The following is an 18,146-nucleotide window of genomic DNA, read 5'->3' as shown; positions in this document are numbered from 1 at the left end:
CATTATGCTGCTGGTAGAGAACGAGGACATGGAGGAAGGTTTTATGGACGAGGAAGAGGACGAGGGCGTTATGGTAATCAACAAAATGGAGGTTTTAGGCAAGAACGAGACAAGTCAAAAATAACCTGCTATCGTTGTGACAAAACAGGGCTATTGATCATGGCATGTTTGGGACTTAGCCACAACCGTACGGACGTCCATACATATGTCTAATAAAGGCCGAGTCTCACCAAGATTACATAAGGAGGGGAAGAGGCCTGTTCATCTAAGGCCCATGCGATCATGAGAAGTCTCAAAATATCTCTTATAGCCGTTAGGAGATAAGAGGAGGAAGAGTCACATGTTTGCATAGTCACATGTCTCGTCCTAGGAGACTAGGAGAGGTCACTATCACCTTGGGGATCAACCCTCTTAGATATTCGAATGTAAAAGGGGAAAACCCTAGTTGTCTCCCTATTAAAAGGCTTGCACCTACATTGTAAACCTTCGAATAATAATAATAAGAATCTTTCTCTTATCCTTCCACTCTCTTCTAAACTCGCTAATTCTCTATTTACTTCCGCTAGATTCAACATGGTATCAGAGCATGTTTTTCGATCTTGATTCTCTAAACATACTCTTCTTATTCTTATTCTACTAGATTCCACACTCTATTCTACTATTTTCAAAACTTTAAATTCTATACTCGATTCTTGCTATGGAGAACACTAAACCAATCATTACTCCGGTGATAGTGAAAGGTGCAAACTATCTATTGTGGAAAAGGACCACAAAGACCGCTCTTAGTGGCCGGGGACTATGGATCCACATTGAAACGGACCAACTCCCCAAGAAAGCCAACAAAGAAGACGGAAAAGAAGTGAAGGAAGAAGACAAGGAGGCTGAACTCGAAAAGGAAGTCAAATGGTTCCAAGAAGATCATACCGTGCTTGCTATCCTTCAAAAGTTGCTTGACGCACCCATCCTTGAAGCAAACTCATATTGCAAGACGGCTAAGGAGTTGTGGGATACGCTTGCGAATGTGTATGGAAATGTGACTAACTTGACTCGTGTCTTTGAAGTCAAGAAAGCTATCAACTGTCTCCATCAAGAAGACTTGGAGTTCACGAAGCATTTTGGGAAATTCAGATCCTTATAGGCTGAGCTTGAGATGCTTCGACCAAGCACAATAGATCCGGCCATCCTCAACGAGAGAAAAGAGCAGGACAAAGTCTTTGGCCTACTTCTCACCTTGAATCTGGCGTTCAATGACCTTATTAAGCACATAATAAGAGGCGACAAGCTTCCTACTCTTGAAGATGTGTGTTCTCAAGTACAAAAGGAACAAGGTTCACTGGGGCTCTTTAGTGGGAAGGAAGACCTAGTCACCGCCAACAAAGGAGTCTACAAACAAGAGGAAAGAAAAGTGGTGGTGTGTGACCATTGTAAGAAAAGAGGCCATGTGAAGGACAAGTGCTGGATTCTTCACCCTCATCTCAAGCCGGCCAAGTTCAAGGCGCATCTCTCTCAAGAAGGAACAAGTGGACAGGGATCCTGTGCTGCAAACCAAGGAAACGCCACTGTCATGGCCGCATCCTATGGGGACTTTGTGAGGAAATCAGACCTAGAGGCCCTCATTCGATCCATTGCAACACTAAAGGATTCTGGTATCACCTTCTTTGCTTCTAAACCCAGTAGATCGCTTGTTGTTGACTCTGGTGCTTCTCATCACATGATAAGTAATCCTAGTTTATTAAACAACATAAAACCGGCCCTAGGAAATGTTATTATTGCAAATGGAGATAGTATACATGTTAAGGGAGTAGGAGACTTGAAATTATTTGATAAGAACTCCAAAGCTTTCTTTATGCCCAATTTTACATCAAATCTATTATCGGTAAAAAGGGCTACTACTAATTTAAATTGCTATACTATTTTTGGTCCTAACAGTGTGCATTTTCAGGATATTGAGACAGGAAAGGTTCTTGGGAAAGGAAATGCTAATGGCGACCTCTATGTCCTAGAGAAAATTAATGATGTTACACCAAGCTCCTCTCCTTGTGTTTCTTTTAAAACTAGTCTTGTTAGTAGTCCAAGTGATGTTTGGCATGCTAGATTAGGCCACCCTCACTCTCGTGCTTTTGAATTAATGATCCCTAATGTCTCATTTGATAACTCAAGTTGTGAGTCTTGTATTCTTGGGAAACATTGCAAATCTATTTTTCCTAAATCTATTACCATTTATGAACATTGTTTTGATTTAGTACATTCTGATGTGTGGACATCTCCTTGCCTATCTAGAGATAACAACAAGTATTTTGTGACCTTTATTGATGAAAAATCTAAATATACATGGATCACATTGTTACCTTCTAAAGATAGAGTATATGATGCCTTTGTTAATTTTCAGAATTATGTTACTAATCACTTCAATGCCAAAATTAAGGTACTAAGATCGGACAATGGAGGAGAATACACTGGCCATCGATTCAAAGAACACTTAGCTAAGCATGGCATCCTACACCAAACAAGCTGTCCCTACACGCCGCAACAAAACGGAGTGGCCGAGAGGAAGAATCGCCATCTTATGGAAGTGGCTCTATCAATTATGTTTCACAAACATGTTCCTAAAAGATATTGGGGAGATGCTTTGATGACAGCTTGTTACTTGATCAATCGGACACCAACCAAAGTGCTGCAAGATATCTCTCCGTTTGAGGTACTGAACCAAATTAAACCATCTTTGAACCACTTACGTGTGTTTGGCTGCGTGTGTTTTTTCTTAATCCCAGGGGAACAAAGGACCAAGTTAGATGCCAAGAGCACCAAGTGCATGTTTATAGGCTACGCAATAAGTCAGAAGGGTTACAAGTGTTATGATCCAACCACGAGCTGTTTACTGGTCTCTCGCGATGTCAAGTTCATGGAGAATGCTGGCTATTTCGAGAAAGGCGACTGGAATGACTTGAAAGATCTCTCTTGCTCACCGAATGATCGCTCTGCAAGTTTGCGGTTCCTTCTCGAACATCTTGGCAATGCACTGGCTCCTCAAGAATCCGAAAAGGTGATGTCACCAAACAGCATAACTCCACCGGTCGAACCTACCTCCTCGGATACACCTACTACTCCGATGGCACCTCCTGACTTACATCCTACTGATTCTTCGAACTACAATGGTGATGATGAGCCTCCTACCATCTTGAGCCCTGCTTCCTCCCTTGGCGACCAACCGATCATCCAAGAGGAGGTTGTTCCGGTCCAACCTCTTCGCCGTAGTGACCGTGTCAGGTCTCATCCCTCCACATGTAAAAACAAGCGTGTGTACTATAATAACCAAGTTGTGGCTCATCCTATCCAATTTGTCTGTTCGCTTGACCTTCTACCATCAGACTTCCAAGCCTTCATTAGCAAGATTGATGAACATTATATTCCTCAAACTTATGATGAAGCGCGTGAAAGTAAGGAGTGGTTGGATGCAGTTCAGGATGAAACTGGTGCTATGATCCGCAACCATACTTGGAATGAAGCTGACTTACCAAAAGGCAACAAAGTTGTTAGCTCTCGCTGGGTGTTCACCATTAAGTATTTGAGTACGGGTGACATCGAGCGTTACAAGGCTCGCTTAGTTGCTCGGGGGTTCACTCAAACGTATAGGGCTGACTATACGGATACTTTTTCACCGGTGGCCAAGTTGCATACAATATGTGTTGTTCTCTCCCTCGCTGTGAACCTCTCATGGGACCTTTGGTAAATGGATGTTAAAAACGCCTTCATTCAAGGGGAACTTGATGAGGAGGTTTATATGACACCGCCTCCGGGCCTTGAAGATATTGTGGCTCCAGGCAAGGTCTTTCGTCTCCGCAAAGCCATCTATGGCCTCAAACAGTCTCCTCGAGCTTGGTACCACAAACTGAGCTCTACTCTCAAGACTCGTGGTTTTAGCCGCTCCGAGGCCGATCATACTCTTTTCACTCTTCAAGGACCTCTAGGCATTGTTGTGGTTCTTATCTATGTGGACGATATCATTGTCTCCGACAATGACAAGGACGGTATCCTTGAAACTAAAACATTTCTTAAATCTGTGTTTGATATTAAAGACCTTGGTGAGCTCAAATATTTTCTAGGCATTGAAATTTGCCGCTCTCCGGAGGGTTTATTTCTTTCCCAAAGAATATATACACTCGATCTCTTAAGTGAAACAGGGAAACTTGGCGTTAAACCGGCGCTCACTCCACTTCCTAAGGACTATCAGCTCAAGCGAAAGGGGGAGACGGTCAAGGATAGGCCATTGGATCCATTGGACTAGCCATATGAAGACGTTACACGCTATCGTCGGCTGGTCAGTAAGTTAATTTATCTTACGATTACACGTCCGGACTTATGTTATGCCGTGAATCAGGTAAGCCAATATATGAAGTCTCCAACCAAGTATCAGTGGAGTGTGGTGGAAAGAATCCTGACTTACATCAAAGGGAGTCCAGGCCAAGGCATTTGGATGGGAAAGAACTCAAGCACTGAAATAGTTGGATACTGCGATGCGGATTATGCTGGTGACACACTGGATAGACGCTCTACCACCGGATATTGCATGTTTATAGGTGGGAACTTGGTAACATGGAAGTCAAAGAAGCAAAAGGTGGTGTCATGTTCAAGCGCGAAGGCCGAGTACCGAGCAATGAGGAAGTTAACAAATGAACTCACATGGCTTAAAGCACTCCTTAAGGATCTTGGTATTGAGTCCAAACAACCGATCACGATGCATTGTGACAACGAAGCTGCAATTCACATAGCCACCAACTCAGTTTTCCATGAGAGAACCAAACACATTGAAGTAGATTGTCATAAGGTCCGCGAGAAAATTGAAGAAGGAGTGATACTTCCATGCCACACCAACAGTCGAGACCAATTGGCAGATATCTTCACCAAGGCTGCATGTCCTAAGGTTTGTGAGCACATTCATAGCAAGCTTGTACTAGTAGACCTTACACGCCCATGATCGACTTCTCTAACACATGGACATCACACTCTTTTTCCCTTAACATAGTTTTGTCCCATGAGGTTTTCAATGTTAAGGTTTTTAATAAGGTGATGCTTCATGGGTTCCAAGCTTAACCATTTCATTAGGCTAAGCTTGAGGGGGAGTATTGATCATGGCATGTTTGGGACTTAGCCACAACCGTACGGACGTCCGTACATATGTCTAATAAAGGCCGAGTCTCACCAAGATGACATAAGGAAATGAAGAGGCATGTTCTTCTAAGGCCCATGCGATCATGAGAAGTCTCAAAATATCTCTTACAGCCATTAGGAGATAAGAGGAGGAAGAGTCACATGTTTGCATAGTCACATGTCTCGTCCTAGGAGACTAGGAGAGGTCACTATCACCTTGGGGATCAACCCTCTCTCTCTCTTTATGTCTCTATCACTTAGATATTCGAATGTAAAAGGGGAAAACCCTAGTTGTCTCCCTATTAAAAGGCTTGCGCCTACATTGTAAATCTTCGAATAATAATAATAAGAATCTTTCTCTTATCCTTCCATTCTCTTCTAAACTCGCTAATACTCTATTTACTTCCGCTAGATTCAACAAGGGAATTATGCCTCTAATTGTCCTGATAGGTTAGTAAAACTTCAAGAGACACTAGAGAATGAAGAAGATGACACAAAAATTGCTGAAGAATTAATGGTGCATGAGATCGTCTTTCTCAATGAACAAAAGGTGAAACCAACTAAATTTGAAGCAGAAGTATATGGAGCCAATGTTTGGTATCTAGACAATGGAGCTAGCAATCATATGTCTGGAAATTGTGCGTACTTCTCCAAACTGGATGAGACAGTCATGGGCAAGGTGAGGTTCGGTGACGGCTCAAGGATAGATATTAAAGGGAAGAGTTCAATTCTCTTTGTTAGTAAGAAAGGTGATAAGAAAGTCTTAGGTGATGTCTACTTCATACCAGAGTTGAAAAGCAATATTATTTCTCTTGGTCAAGCTACGAAATCAGGATGCAATGTCAGGATGCATGAAGACTATCTAACATTATATGATCGTTTTGGAAATCTTTTGCTGAGAGCAAGCAGATCCAAGAATCGGCTCTACAAAGTTGCCATGGAAGCACTTCAACTAATGGAGCTAGATGATTCAACAAAGTGGCATGCGCGGTTGGGACACATAGGCGTTGACACCATGAAAGCAATGATTAAGAAGGAGTTAGTCAAGGGCATACCGAATATACATATTGAGAAAGAAACTTGTGTATCATATTTAATAGGAAAGCAGACCAGACAATCGTTTCCACATGCGACTTCTTATCGTGCATCTAAGATGTTAGAACTAATACATGGAGATCTATGTGTTCCTATTACACCATATACAACCGCTGGTAACAGATACATCTTCGTTTTGATTGATGATCACTCTCGTTATATGTGGTCACTTCTTTTAAAGGAAAAAGGTGAAGCCTTTGATCGATTCAAGAACATCAAGAAGTTGATTGAGGAAGAAACAGGAGCCACCATTAAGACTTTTCGGATGGACAGAGGAGGAGAGTTCCTATCTCATGAGTTTCAAGCATTCTGTGCTGACCATGGTATTACAAGACACTTAACCGCACCTTATACACCTTAACAAAACGGAGTTGTTGAGAGACAGAACAGGACATTACTTGAGATGACGAGAAGGTTATTGAAACACATGAGGATTCCAAACTATCTCTGGGGAGAGGCGGTATGCCATGCGACGTATCTCATTAACCGATTCGGAACAAGAGCCTTGGTTTTACAAACTCCGTATGAGGTAATGAAGGGTAAGAAACCAAGCCTGGATCATCTTCGTATATTCGGATGTGTTTGTTACGCCAGGGTTGAAGTTCCATATTTGAAAAAAACTGGACAATAGATCGAGGATTCTGGATCATCTTGGCACAGAACCAGGATCTAAAGCTTACCGTCTGCTTGATCTGACTACCCAAAGAGTAATAGTTAGTCGAGATGTGGTATTTAATGAAACTGAGAGTTGGTCGTGGAAGAATCAAGGACCGGAGGAGAACGAAGGTAACAGTATTTTTGAGTTGAGCTTCGGTAATTATGGTGGCGTAGAAGTTTCAGAAGAAACAGAGGAAACATAGCAAAACAGAGCAGTGAATAACGTTCGAAACAATGATGAAGAAGGTTCGAATGAAAGAGAGACATCGCCTAGGCTTATAGAGGCATCTCCGAGAAGAGAAACAAAGGCTGTGATACCTGAGTAAGTGAGTCAGACACCTCACCAACAGCTGAGAATCTCTATGAGAACTAAGACGAAGCCTAAATATTTGAATGATTATGTCTTGTTAGCGGAAGCAGAGAGTGAGAGACTTTTGTTGGCAGTGAATGATGAACCTTGGGATTATAGTGAAGCGAAAGAATTGCAGTTCTGGAGGGATGCGTGTGACGAAGAGATCGCCTTGATAACTAAGAACAAAACCTGGAACTTAGTCGATCTTCCTCTTGATGCCAAACCAATTGGGCTGAAGTGGGTGTATAAAATCAAACGGAACTCAGACGAAAGTATCAATAAGTATAAAGCAAGGTTAGTAGCTAAAGGGTATGTTCAAAGGTATGTTATTGATTTCAATGAAGTCTTTGCTATGGTGGCTCGCATAGAGACAGTTCGCTTTATTATTGCTTTGGCAGCCACTAATGGTTGGGAGATACATCACTTGGATGTAAAAACTACATTTCTTCATGGGGAATTAAAGGAAACGGTGTTTGTGAGCCAACCTGAAGGATATGTGATCGAAGGAAGCAGATACAAGGTGTATAAGTTGAATAAGGCGCTATACGGCTTAAGACAAGCACCACATGCTTGGAACAATAAGCTGAACGAGATCCTTAAGGAGTTGAACTTTGTGAAGTGTACGAAGGAACCTTCTTTGTATCGAAAGACAAATAAAGGTCAACTTCTCCTTGTTGCTGTTTATGTCGATGATTTGCTGGTCACAGTGTCTAGTCTGGATTTAATATTGGACTTCAAAGAGGATATGGCTTCCAAGTTTGAAATGAGTGACCTTGGATTATTGACCTACTACCTTGGAATCGAAGTAAATCAGCAAGATGGCATGATCACTTTAAATCAAGAACGGTATGCGTTGAAGATACTAGAGGATGCTTGAATGGGAGAGTGCAATTTGGTACACATACCAATGGATGCAGGTCTAAAGTTATCAAAGGCACTAGAAGAGCAAAACTTTGATGAAAAGGAATATAGAAAGCTTATAGGTTTTCTTCGATATTTGCTTCACACTCGACCAGATCTCTCTTTTAGTGTTGGTGTTCTTAGTCGATATATGCATGCGCCAAAAGTCTCACATGGATCAGCTTTGAAGCAAGTCCTTAGGTATCTTCGAGGAACAAGCTCACTCGGTCTTAATTTCACTCGTGGAAGCACAACCGGAATCGGAATCGTGGGATATAGCGATAGCAGCTACAACGTGGATGAGGATGATGGTAAGAGTACAACTGGACACATCTTCTACCTTGACGACTGTCCAATCACCTGGTGTACTCAAAAGCAAGAGACAATAGCATTATCTTCCTGCGAGGCAGAATTTATGGCAGCCACTGAAGTGGCTAAACAAGCAATATGGTTGCAGGAGTTGTTCAGTGAAGTAACTAGGAGAACATGTACCACAGTGACACTTCGAGTTGATAACAAATCGGCTATAGCATAGACTAAGAATCCAGTTTTCCACGGTCGAAGCAAGCACATCAACACAAGGTATCATTTTATAAGAGAATGTATTGAGAATGAACAAGTGGAGGTAGAACATGTTCCTGGAGGTGAACAAAAGGCTAATATTTTGACAAAAGTACTTGGTAAAATCAAGTTTAAGGAAATGAAAGACTTCATTGGTGTTCAAGATTTGAAGAAGGATGATTTCAAACTTAAGAGGGAGAATGTTGGAGTAAGCTTTAAATAACTTAGAGATCAAGAAAAGAAGGAAAAAAGTATATTTAGGAGAAAAGCTAAATATACATATTTGTATTTTAGGAGATATCTAAAATAAGTTAATTTTCCTATTTGGATTAGGAAATATTTTCTAAGAGTTTCATATAAAAGGAGATACAGAGGTATTGCATAATGAATGAGCTTTGAGAGAAAGAGAGAGTTTGTAAGCTTTAGTTTTGAGTCAGTTTTTCTAAAGCAATAAAAGAAGAAGTCTTTTATAAACAATCTCTTAAATCTTAGGTACTTATATTCAATATCTTCTACCTGAGTTAAGAATTATTCAACAATTAATAACCAAGTCTAGTTTCAAATCGGCAGTACATGTTTGTGTTGTCTTGTTAACTAAACAGGCTAGTTCAAAACAATGATTAATGAATAGAAAAAGAGATGATGCAAGAAATAAACAAGGTGCTGTAAACATATGACTAATATAAGATTATAAAAATCTCCTCCTTTTCTGTTGCATCCTGCAAACAAACACTGTAACTTAATTACAGGATCTGAACCGAACATGTAACATAAGAGAACACAACTCCAAGATCCGTTTCTCTGAAATATCCATCTTCTCCGACCATGAAACATGTCTTGTAGCCAGCCTCGTCAAAGTATCTGACACCAACCACAGCTACTCATAAGTTGAATACCAACTTAAAGAATTTGCTCCCCGAAACTGCATTGGGCTCAATCTTAGTTGTAATCTATATGATCCATCTCAGATGTAGCTGCCGCAAGCTACTTTGATCTAACACAAGATAAAGTCATGTACCCAGTCCCGTCTTAAAAATTTTGATAACCCTGGGCAAAATACAAAATATGGACCCCCTTATACATCGTATATCAGAAAAAAAAATTCAAATAAAATGAAAAAAATTCATGAAATCAGATAAGTTGCAAATTTACCGACAAAAGAAAAGAAAAAAAAATAGTTCTTCTCTCCTACGTGTAGAGCATGCGTCCATTCATCTAGAGATTTCTAAGCTGCATCAAAAGCTTGGTAGAGCTGAAACAACAACAAAAAAGGTATCAAATATTTCAAAGAGAGTAATAATCAAACAAATTGTCTTCTTCTAGCTTTTGTTGATGCAAAATCATCAATAATTGTTTCAAAATTCATACTCTCTAAAACTTCTTTTTCAATGCACAAAATTGCTAAACCATTCAACCTTTCCTGAGACATTGATGACCTCAAATAATTTTTCAGCAATTTCAACTTGGAAAAACTTCTTTCAGCTGATGCAACTGTCACATGAGTGGTTAATAAGATTCGGTAAGCAATAGCAACATTTGGATAACAACCCACTTCTTTTACAAATTCAAGAACTTCACAAGGTGTCATTGGTTCATTAGATAAAGTTGCCTGCAATACTCTTAATTCAGAGAAAAGTTCATCTAAATCAACATCTGACGAGCCACCATGGGAAAATGTGTTATGAAATTTAGCACAACTTTCTCTTAATTGAATAGCATCAAGTGACTTTAACCTAACCGAGTTAAATAGGAATCCAAAAACAGTTTCAAAGGTTTTCATCTGCTCAAATCTGTCCTTCAAGGAAGCAATTGTCATATCCACAATAATAAAAAAATAATCGACTTTGAAAGCATCCGCAGGTGTTTGTATAACTTCATCATGATCATTTTCATCAAACTGTTTTTTTTTAAACCTCCTACGCTTAGTTGGAAATATAGCATCAACATCCATATCATGAGCAAGATTTTTAGCTATATCCATACTAGATGTAAATCCATCTTTTCTATAATTCTCAAAAAAAAGATATCACACCTTCCACTTGCTTCAAAGCTGTATCAATACACATAGATTTAGCTTGTAAGCTCTTACTTACCATGTTAATAGCATATAAAATGTCATGCCAAATAACCATACCAAGCAAAAACTCATAAGTCTCAAGCGCATCTACCAAACTTTCGGTTTCACTCTTTGATATAGCATCATCACACAAACTATGAAATTCTATCAACGCTGACCTTAGTTGAGGAGCTTGATACCTTATAGCTTTAATACTCTTAATTTGACTCTCTCATCTAGTATTAGACAGATTTTTTACTGTAAAACATGAAATATGCTTAAGTAAAACGTTCCACCTTTTGGTAGAGCTTGAAAATATTGTGTATATGCGTTGCACAATTCCAAAAAAAGATATAGCTTTCAAGCAAGAATGTGCCATGTCACTAACAACAAGATTCAAACCATGGCAAGCACATGGCATAAACAATGCTTTTGAATTAATTTCAAGCAATGTTTTTTGAACTCCTTGGTGTTTTGTTTTCCTTTCATATTAGAACCATTATCATAGTCTTGTCCTCTCACATTCCCAATATCAAGATCAAGAGATTTCAAAACATTTTGTAATTCATTAAAGAGGCCTAATCCTGATGTATCATCTACTTTCAAAAACTCTAAGAAATACTCTTCTATTTTTATCTTTTCACTTGACATATTCACACATCTTATTATTATACTCATTTGCTCTTGATGACTCACATATGGGGTACAGTCAAGAATTACAGAAAAATATTTAGCCTCTTTAATAACACTTGTGATCGAAAATCTAACCTTAAAAGCAAGGAGGGAAATCAGCTCGTTTTGAATGTTATGACCAAGGTAATGGTGATATATATCTTGAGTTTGGATGCGTCTAATGTGATCTTGCATAATTAAATCAAATTCTGCAATCATCTCAATCATTCCTAAAAAATTACCATTACTATCTTGGTAGAGTTTCTCATTAGATCCTTTAAACGCTAAATTTCTTTTAGAAAGACATTTAACAACAGCAATTATTCTACATAAAACTTGCCTCCAACGAATTTTTTCTTTTGCAATCTCTTTTTGGAATTCTTTATCAATTGTTAGATTATTTTGAAATCTAACTTTTAACTCATTCCAAGTCCTCATGTTAGACATATGCTCCTCACTTTTCTCATGATTTTTTAGTCTATCATTAATATGTTTCCAGTCTCTTAATCCTTCATTTGCTAATAAACTTGAGTTACCATGAGATGTAAACAACTTACAACAAAAACAATACACCTTATCAACATGCTTTGAGTAAACTAACCATCTTCTATCATCAATCTCTCCATTACACAACTTTCTAAAATAATGCTTATATGCAAAATGCCTTTTAGTATTTTCATCAATAGGATACTTAAGATCCAACTCTCATTTTGGTCCTTTTTCAATCAACAAATCTCTTGTTTTATTATCAAGATTATTCCAGTTTCTAGGATCATAGATATCAAAAGGTGGAATTAATTGCTCATCAATATTCAAATTACCAATATTAGAGGGATTTGACACATCATCATGAGGTTCATTCACTATATCATCTAATCTATCACTATCATTTAAGTGATCACTAGGATCCACACTAGGATTCACACTAGTAGTGTTTCTTCTTTGAACAAACTTATCCAAAGCTCCTCTCTGTGTTTTCACAAATTCTTCATCTTTCTTTTTTCTTTTTCTTTTTTCACATCCAGATACCATGTTAAAAAGAAGAAATAATGTCACCTGAAATTTGTGTAGAACAGCTGAACGGATAAAAGAAAAGACTTGAAAGCCTACACCAAATCTCCAATACGAGCTAGAAAAGTCACTCACCTAGTCACATAGAACATAGAAGAATGTTAGAAAAGTTTTGACAACATAAATTATTTGGATCTAATACAACACAATTTATACAAACATAACCAAACAATTAATCGGTTAAAATTTACCTCAAATTTCAAAATGGAATTGAACTAGGAATTGCTGAGGAAAATCTGGTTAAAAGAAAGAGGATTAATTGGTTTTGGACTTTTGGGAAGCGATCGGAATCTGATCGTCACGACTCACGATGGCAGATGAGTTACCAAAAGTGGTTGTATCGTTTGTTTCAAAAGGGGGAAACATGTCTCAAGAAGGGAAACACATCTTTTGCCTTTTGTGAAAAAACTAGGTTAAATGAATGGGCCTCTTTGATTAAAAGAATAGAGATGAATTTTAATCAATTATAGATCTTTTATGGACTATGGATGGGCCTGCGGTACAAACCAAATGTCCAAAATAAATCAAATGGACCCCTAAATATAATTTTTTTTTTTTGAACACTGAACCCCTAAAAAAAATTGGTCCCCTAAATATTGTGGTCCCCCGGCCACCGTCTCTCTCACCGTACCTTTAAGCCGGGGCTGCATGTACCTAGGTTATCTCCAACCTAGAGTTCTAAGGAGGGTTTTAGTGGTGAAGAAAAAGAAAATCAGATTATTAAACAAAAAATGATAAGAGAGCCTCTTATATAGCATACTCGTTTATGGTATAACTGCCGGTACGTGTCAAGGATTCCTTGGCCGAACAAAAAAATAGAAGAAGCGAAAAAGTTTTGTGGCGACAATCAAATTTTCTTTCTTTCTTTCTTTCTTTCATCTCTCTCTCGATGGAAGTCCATAATTGACAAAGGAATGAGAAGGAATCGCTATGGAATCAGAGGAGATTGGGGTCGGAGGAGATCCGAAGCGGAGGAGATTGTATTCCTCTCTGGGATTCCGATGGATTCACAGCAACCATTGCTGATGCTCTAAATCCTAGCCCTGGTTCCCCTCTTCGCAAACTGTAATCGAGATTCTTCCCTTGATCTTGATTTTGTCTTTCCGCCTCAATGCTCTATTTTAACACTTGTAATCTCTTGCGCAGAGAAGAACAGATCCAGCTTCCTTTGGATAAGTATGGCGTCCGAGATGATGTCGGAACCACGGCATTATTGTTCACTTCGTCGACGAAAATGGTGTTTATCAGGTCTTTCCTCTAAGCAACTATGGTTTCAGTAGGAATTTAGCGGCTTTCTCGTAGAGATCAGTGTTTTCTAGTTTAATTTGAGTTCTAATTTCTTCTATTCGATATTACATGGTGGAGCTGCTCTATTATACGGTACCTGTTTTGTTTGTCCTTAGAACTGAAATTTTATTTCGTGCTACACTAGTTTAGCTGAAGAGTAGTGGTGCCCTGGCCTTACGAGTGTTGATTCTTGTTAGACATGAAACTATTACTGGGATAAGTGATATGATGGTTGATTCTTTTGGATTTGAAACTGTTACTGGGATTTGTGTTCATTTCTCCCCTTCACTAGTTGATTGCTTCTTCGATTGTATTACACTAAACTAAAGCTAGAGCCTTATGAGGTGATTAGGTCAGAATGCTGAAAGTTCTTTGACGGTCCAATTTTGGCTATCAGATTTTCATATTAATTCATTATTATCAGAGGACTAAATATAAGTTTGCATCTTCAATGTAGAGACTAACAGAGTTGAGCACTTGAGCTTTGTCTGGCTCATGTATCAAGTTATAACTGTTTGTTACTTTTAGTTGGTTGTTCCAGCGGTGAAGTCACCTTGTGGGAAGTTGGATCTAGGGAGAAGGTTGTCACAGAGCCTTTCAAGATATGGAATATGGAAGCTTGTTGTGTGAACTTCCAGGTTGGTCTTTCACCTTTTCTCAAAACTGGGATTGAGAATCTCATCGCGTTTCTTTTCATATATTATCAATTGGGTCGTATACTTATGATATAACTAGAATGTGGACAACGTAAGAAGCTTTGTTCTGATACATGCTTCAATGAATGTTCTGTTCTATGAAAAGAAGTTTAAGCATTACACCATCAGCCTTTTATGTGATGATGACATCTTCACCTTGTCAATTTGCCAGGGTTCTATTGTCAAGGACCCATCAATATCTGTTAGTCGTGTATCATGGAGTCCAGATGGAAATTTGATTGGTACGCTATTTGAAGATCATCAAGCATATCTTTTCAATTGGATACAATGTTTGAATCTGATTCCTTTTTCTCATGTACAGGGGTTGCGTTTACTAAACATCTGATCCATATATATGCTTACCATGGATCTGAATTACGTCAACACCTAGAGCCATGCCTATTCCCTTTTCTATAGGTTAACATTTTTATGGAATCTGCAAAAAGTGAATAAATAGTTTGTATAGATGGAATCTGCAGAAAGTGAATATATCTTCTCATACAATTTTGTAAACATATATGTCAAATGTAATAATTTCATATTCTAGTTTAAATTTTTTATTTTCAAAAAAAAAAAATCAAATTAAGAGACTCAAAATTAAAACCCACTATTGGAGAGAAAATTTTTAATTAAGATTCTTAAAATTCTTATTCTACTAAAAATACATAATATATTAATTAAAAATTTTAAGAGGCTCAAAAATATAACCCCATTGGGATTGCCCTTAATACTTACTATCAAAGTCAAAGGGCATACATGGTCCAAAAGTCTCCGTTTTAAAATCAAAACAGAGTAGAAAAACTCTTGTCCCTCCTATTTTATGAGAAACAAAGTAAGTATTTCTGTAACGATCTGCTCCCTCGGTACCCGCGGTACATGATATGGTACGTACGCGGTACGGCAATCAGTGCCGAGAAGTGCCGAGAGTGGTACGACAATTAGTGCCGAGAAGTGCCGAGAGCAGTACGACAATTAGTGCCGAGAAGTGCCGAGAGCGGTACGGCAATCAGTGCCGAGAAATACCGAGAGCGGTACGACAATCAGTGCCGAGAGTGGTACGGCAACCAGTGCCGATAAATGCCGATAGCGATACGGTAACCAGTGCCAATACAGATCGAAAGCGGTACGAACCTCGGAACGAGGACAGAACGAATCATGGTCCGTAAAGGACGATGGCCATGGATCGATAGTCATTGGGACTTGGATAAAATAGAGAGTTTGAGACTACTGAAGTAGTGAACAGATGTTTGAACTAAAGAAAAGGAAGTCCTTGGCTTACCTTGTAGATGATGCAAGCATGCAAGTTTCTACATGAAAATGGGAAGATTTCGGTACTTAGTCGGAGTGACAGTCCGAGTGATAGTGGGAGTGAAAGTCCTAGTGATGATGATAGTGATAGTGAAGTAGGACTATCCGGAAATGGTCGCATCAGTGAACGATGGATCGGGCCGATGGACGAGGATGGACCGATTAGATTATGGGCCGATGGGTGGCCCAGGAACTCGGAATCTTGCGGAGATTTAAGCCGACTCACAGGAAAGGAAACCCGAGAGAAATGGAAACTCGCAGAAAAGGCAAATGTTGGGCGGATAAGGATGGATGTGAAAAATATGGAAGTTGGGGGACGATAGGGTTTATCGTTTTGGGGCAACTCAAGGCGGTTTAGTCGACCCTATATAAAGGATAGAACCCTTAGAGAAATTATCTAGAATTCGCATAAGACCTTTTAGCCGCCGAGAGAGAAGAGTTTCCATCAAGCTTGACCGAGAATTTCCTAAGTCTAGATCGAGAGAAGAACGGTAAGTCTTCCTCCACCTTGATCTGTCGATAGTTATGGTTCATACATCGGTGGTTAACGATGTAGCTCTGTCCGTGTAGAAGCGGGGATCAGAATTGGGCATAGGGATCGAGAGATTAATACCGTAGGTCGAAACCGAAGGTGAGTGCGTGACTGTGGCCGAGTTCTATGGTCGATCTCTTGACCGATGGTTATTAGTCTTGATTGCTTGCTTGTCTTGTTAATGTTTATATTGCAATATTTCGGAAGTTGGTCTAAACGATTTGGACAGCTATCCCATGGTTCTTTTGACATGCATGACTTGACTGAACTAACCTATGTTGGATTGAGATTATTGAACTGAGCCTAGTGAGACGGGATGACCGCTCCACTAAGCAAACTTGTTTGCTTACGCCTCCTTTTTATGGACGCAGAAAAAGAAAGGTCTGGTGATCAGGATTTTAGTGGCTGACCAGCTCGTGTGACGGAGGCAAGGGAGAAAGAAGATGGTGGTTTGGGATAGTTTTATTATGGCTTGTTATTTTACGGATTGTATCGTTATCATGCATGAGTGTTAAGGATATTTGAATCTTTAATTTAATGAACGCGTATTTTTAAGTTATGGAACCTGTTATATATGTCCGCTGTTGCAAATTGTTAAACGAACAAGTAGAAAATTAATAGACCCTAAGAAAAAAATTTATCGGCCTGTACAGATTTTTAGGATCGGGATCTTACAATTTCCCTTTATGGACACGCCTCTTTGAGAACCCAATATACAACAACGGTTACAAGTCACATTCCTCCACGAATTAGACTTCAAAAATCTTATATAATAGAAGAAAATTTAGTTTCTATTTTTTTTTTTTTTACATTTGGCATTCTTAATACCCAGTGTCATCTTCTTTTCGCTTAATTATTATCCATGTTTCTAGTTATCCAATTCACATTAATTTACTACATTTTATTTACCATTATTCACATAAATTAATTAATAAATTTTCCATCTCTTTATTTCTCAGTAGTATTTTTCATTCTTCTTTTATTTTGTATTGTCTAACTTAAATTTTGTAAATTAAAGTGGGTTTTGATATTGTAAACTTGAACACTGAAAGTTGATATTTAGTATAGAGACAATTTGCTAATACAATAGCACTTCTAAAATTATAATTTTATTATTATTATCTATGTTCGTTGTTTTAGACAAAAGATATCTTACCTCAGAGATTTATCTTTTGCGTTTTTTTTTTGTTGTTGAAAAATGTCATTGAAAACACTGTTTGAGTGTAAAATAAACTATCTAATGATTAAAATGTTAAGTAAATTATATAAATAATAATATGTTACTTCGAACAACAAAAATAACACAAGTTTTACCAACCTGTTTGTGTTCCATGGTAATTTATAGGTAGGTGTTGTTGGAAACAGATGTCCTCCCGTTCATATGCTGATTGCAGGTGTTATTGACTTCGCAACTTATAATCCATTAGTTAAGGGTGTCAAAAAAAGAACTTATAATTAATTAGTGAAGGGTGTCAAAATAAGTAATCCAATTCAACTTAATTCATTACCTAATGAGTTTTAGACCAAGACCCCATTCCTCCGAAAATAAAGAAAAAGCCGGTTAACCCATGGATATAGATATCACTAAACAATAACAATTTGTTGCAAAAGCTACCAGTTTCTATATAAAGATTACAAATGTAAACATAAAGCTAGATTCTATAAAAAATGTGCTAACCTATTAAAGTTCGTGGAAAAATATAGATCTGAACTATATAATGTTCAATTATATTGATGTGAGACACTAAATGAAAAAATCCTGATGTGAGACACTAAATGAAAAATCAAGCTTAAACTGCTGACACATATATA

The 18,146-nt window shown here is 38.4% G+C and overlaps 3 protein-coding genes and 2 pseudogenes across 4 annotated transcripts; 3 read left to right on the top strand and 2 right to left on the bottom strand.

Annotated features, from left to right (window-relative positions):
• The first annotated feature begins 697 nt into the window (after positions 1-697).
• Positions 698-3,730, top strand: LOC104707795 (uncharacterized). Its single transcript, XM_087510831.1, has 5 exons — positions 698-1,033; positions 1,139-1,411; positions 1,481-1,718; positions 1,956-2,162; positions 2,772-3,730. The coding sequence occupies exons 1-5, from the start codon at positions 698-700 to the stop codon at positions 3,728-3,730; spliced, it is 2,013 nt and encodes a 670-aa protein (XP_087366957.1).
• A 4,429-nt stretch (positions 3,731-8,159) lies between these two features.
• On the top strand, positions 8,160-8,687 carry LOC147949846 (secreted RxLR effector protein 161 pseudogene; annotated as a pseudogene).
• A 709-nt stretch (positions 8,688-9,396) lies between these two features.
• Positions 9,397-12,577, bottom strand: LOC147949844 (uncharacterized; annotated as a pseudogene).
• Positions 9,457-10,694, bottom strand: LOC147949845 (uncharacterized). The gene is made up of 2 exons (XM_087510807.1): positions 10,129-10,694; positions 9,457-9,574 (listed from the first exon to the last, which is right to left on the bottom strand). The coding sequence occupies exons 1-2, from the start codon at positions 10,692-10,694 to the stop codon at positions 9,457-9,459; spliced, it is 684 nt and encodes a 227-aa protein (XP_087366933.1).
• Positions 12,578-13,117: 540 nt separating the features above from the next.
• On the top strand, positions 13,118-14,922 carry LOC104790013 (topless-related protein 2-like). 2 transcript variants are annotated; one of them, XM_010515704.3, is made up of 5 exons: positions 13,118-13,577; positions 13,659-13,760; positions 14,328-14,437; positions 14,667-14,736; positions 14,817-14,922. In XM_010515704.3, exons 2-5 carry the CDS (start codon positions 13,691-13,693, stop codon positions 14,909-14,911), a joined length of 345 nt encoding a protein of 114 aa, XP_010514006.2. In that variant the 5' UTR covers positions 13,118-13,577; positions 13,659-13,690; the 3' UTR covers positions 14,912-14,922. The 2 variants fall into 2 exon arrangements, 1 of the variants encoding a protein (XP_010514006.2); XR_015561693.1 differs by having other exon boundaries at positions 13,174-13,577; positions 14,257-14,437.
• The last annotated feature ends 3,224 nt before the right edge of the window (positions 14,923-18,146 follow it).

Source organism: Camelina sativa, chromosome 1, assembly GCF_030686135.1.
Source record: "Camelina sativa cultivar CO46 ecotype springtype chromosome 1, ASM3068613v1".
Classification (NCBI taxonomy): domain Eukaryota; kingdom Viridiplantae; phylum Streptophyta; class Magnoliopsida; order Brassicales; family Brassicaceae; genus Camelina; species Camelina sativa.
The sequence above is the reverse complement of the archived record's forward strand: the minus strand, read 5'-3'. Positions and strand labels throughout refer to the sequence as shown.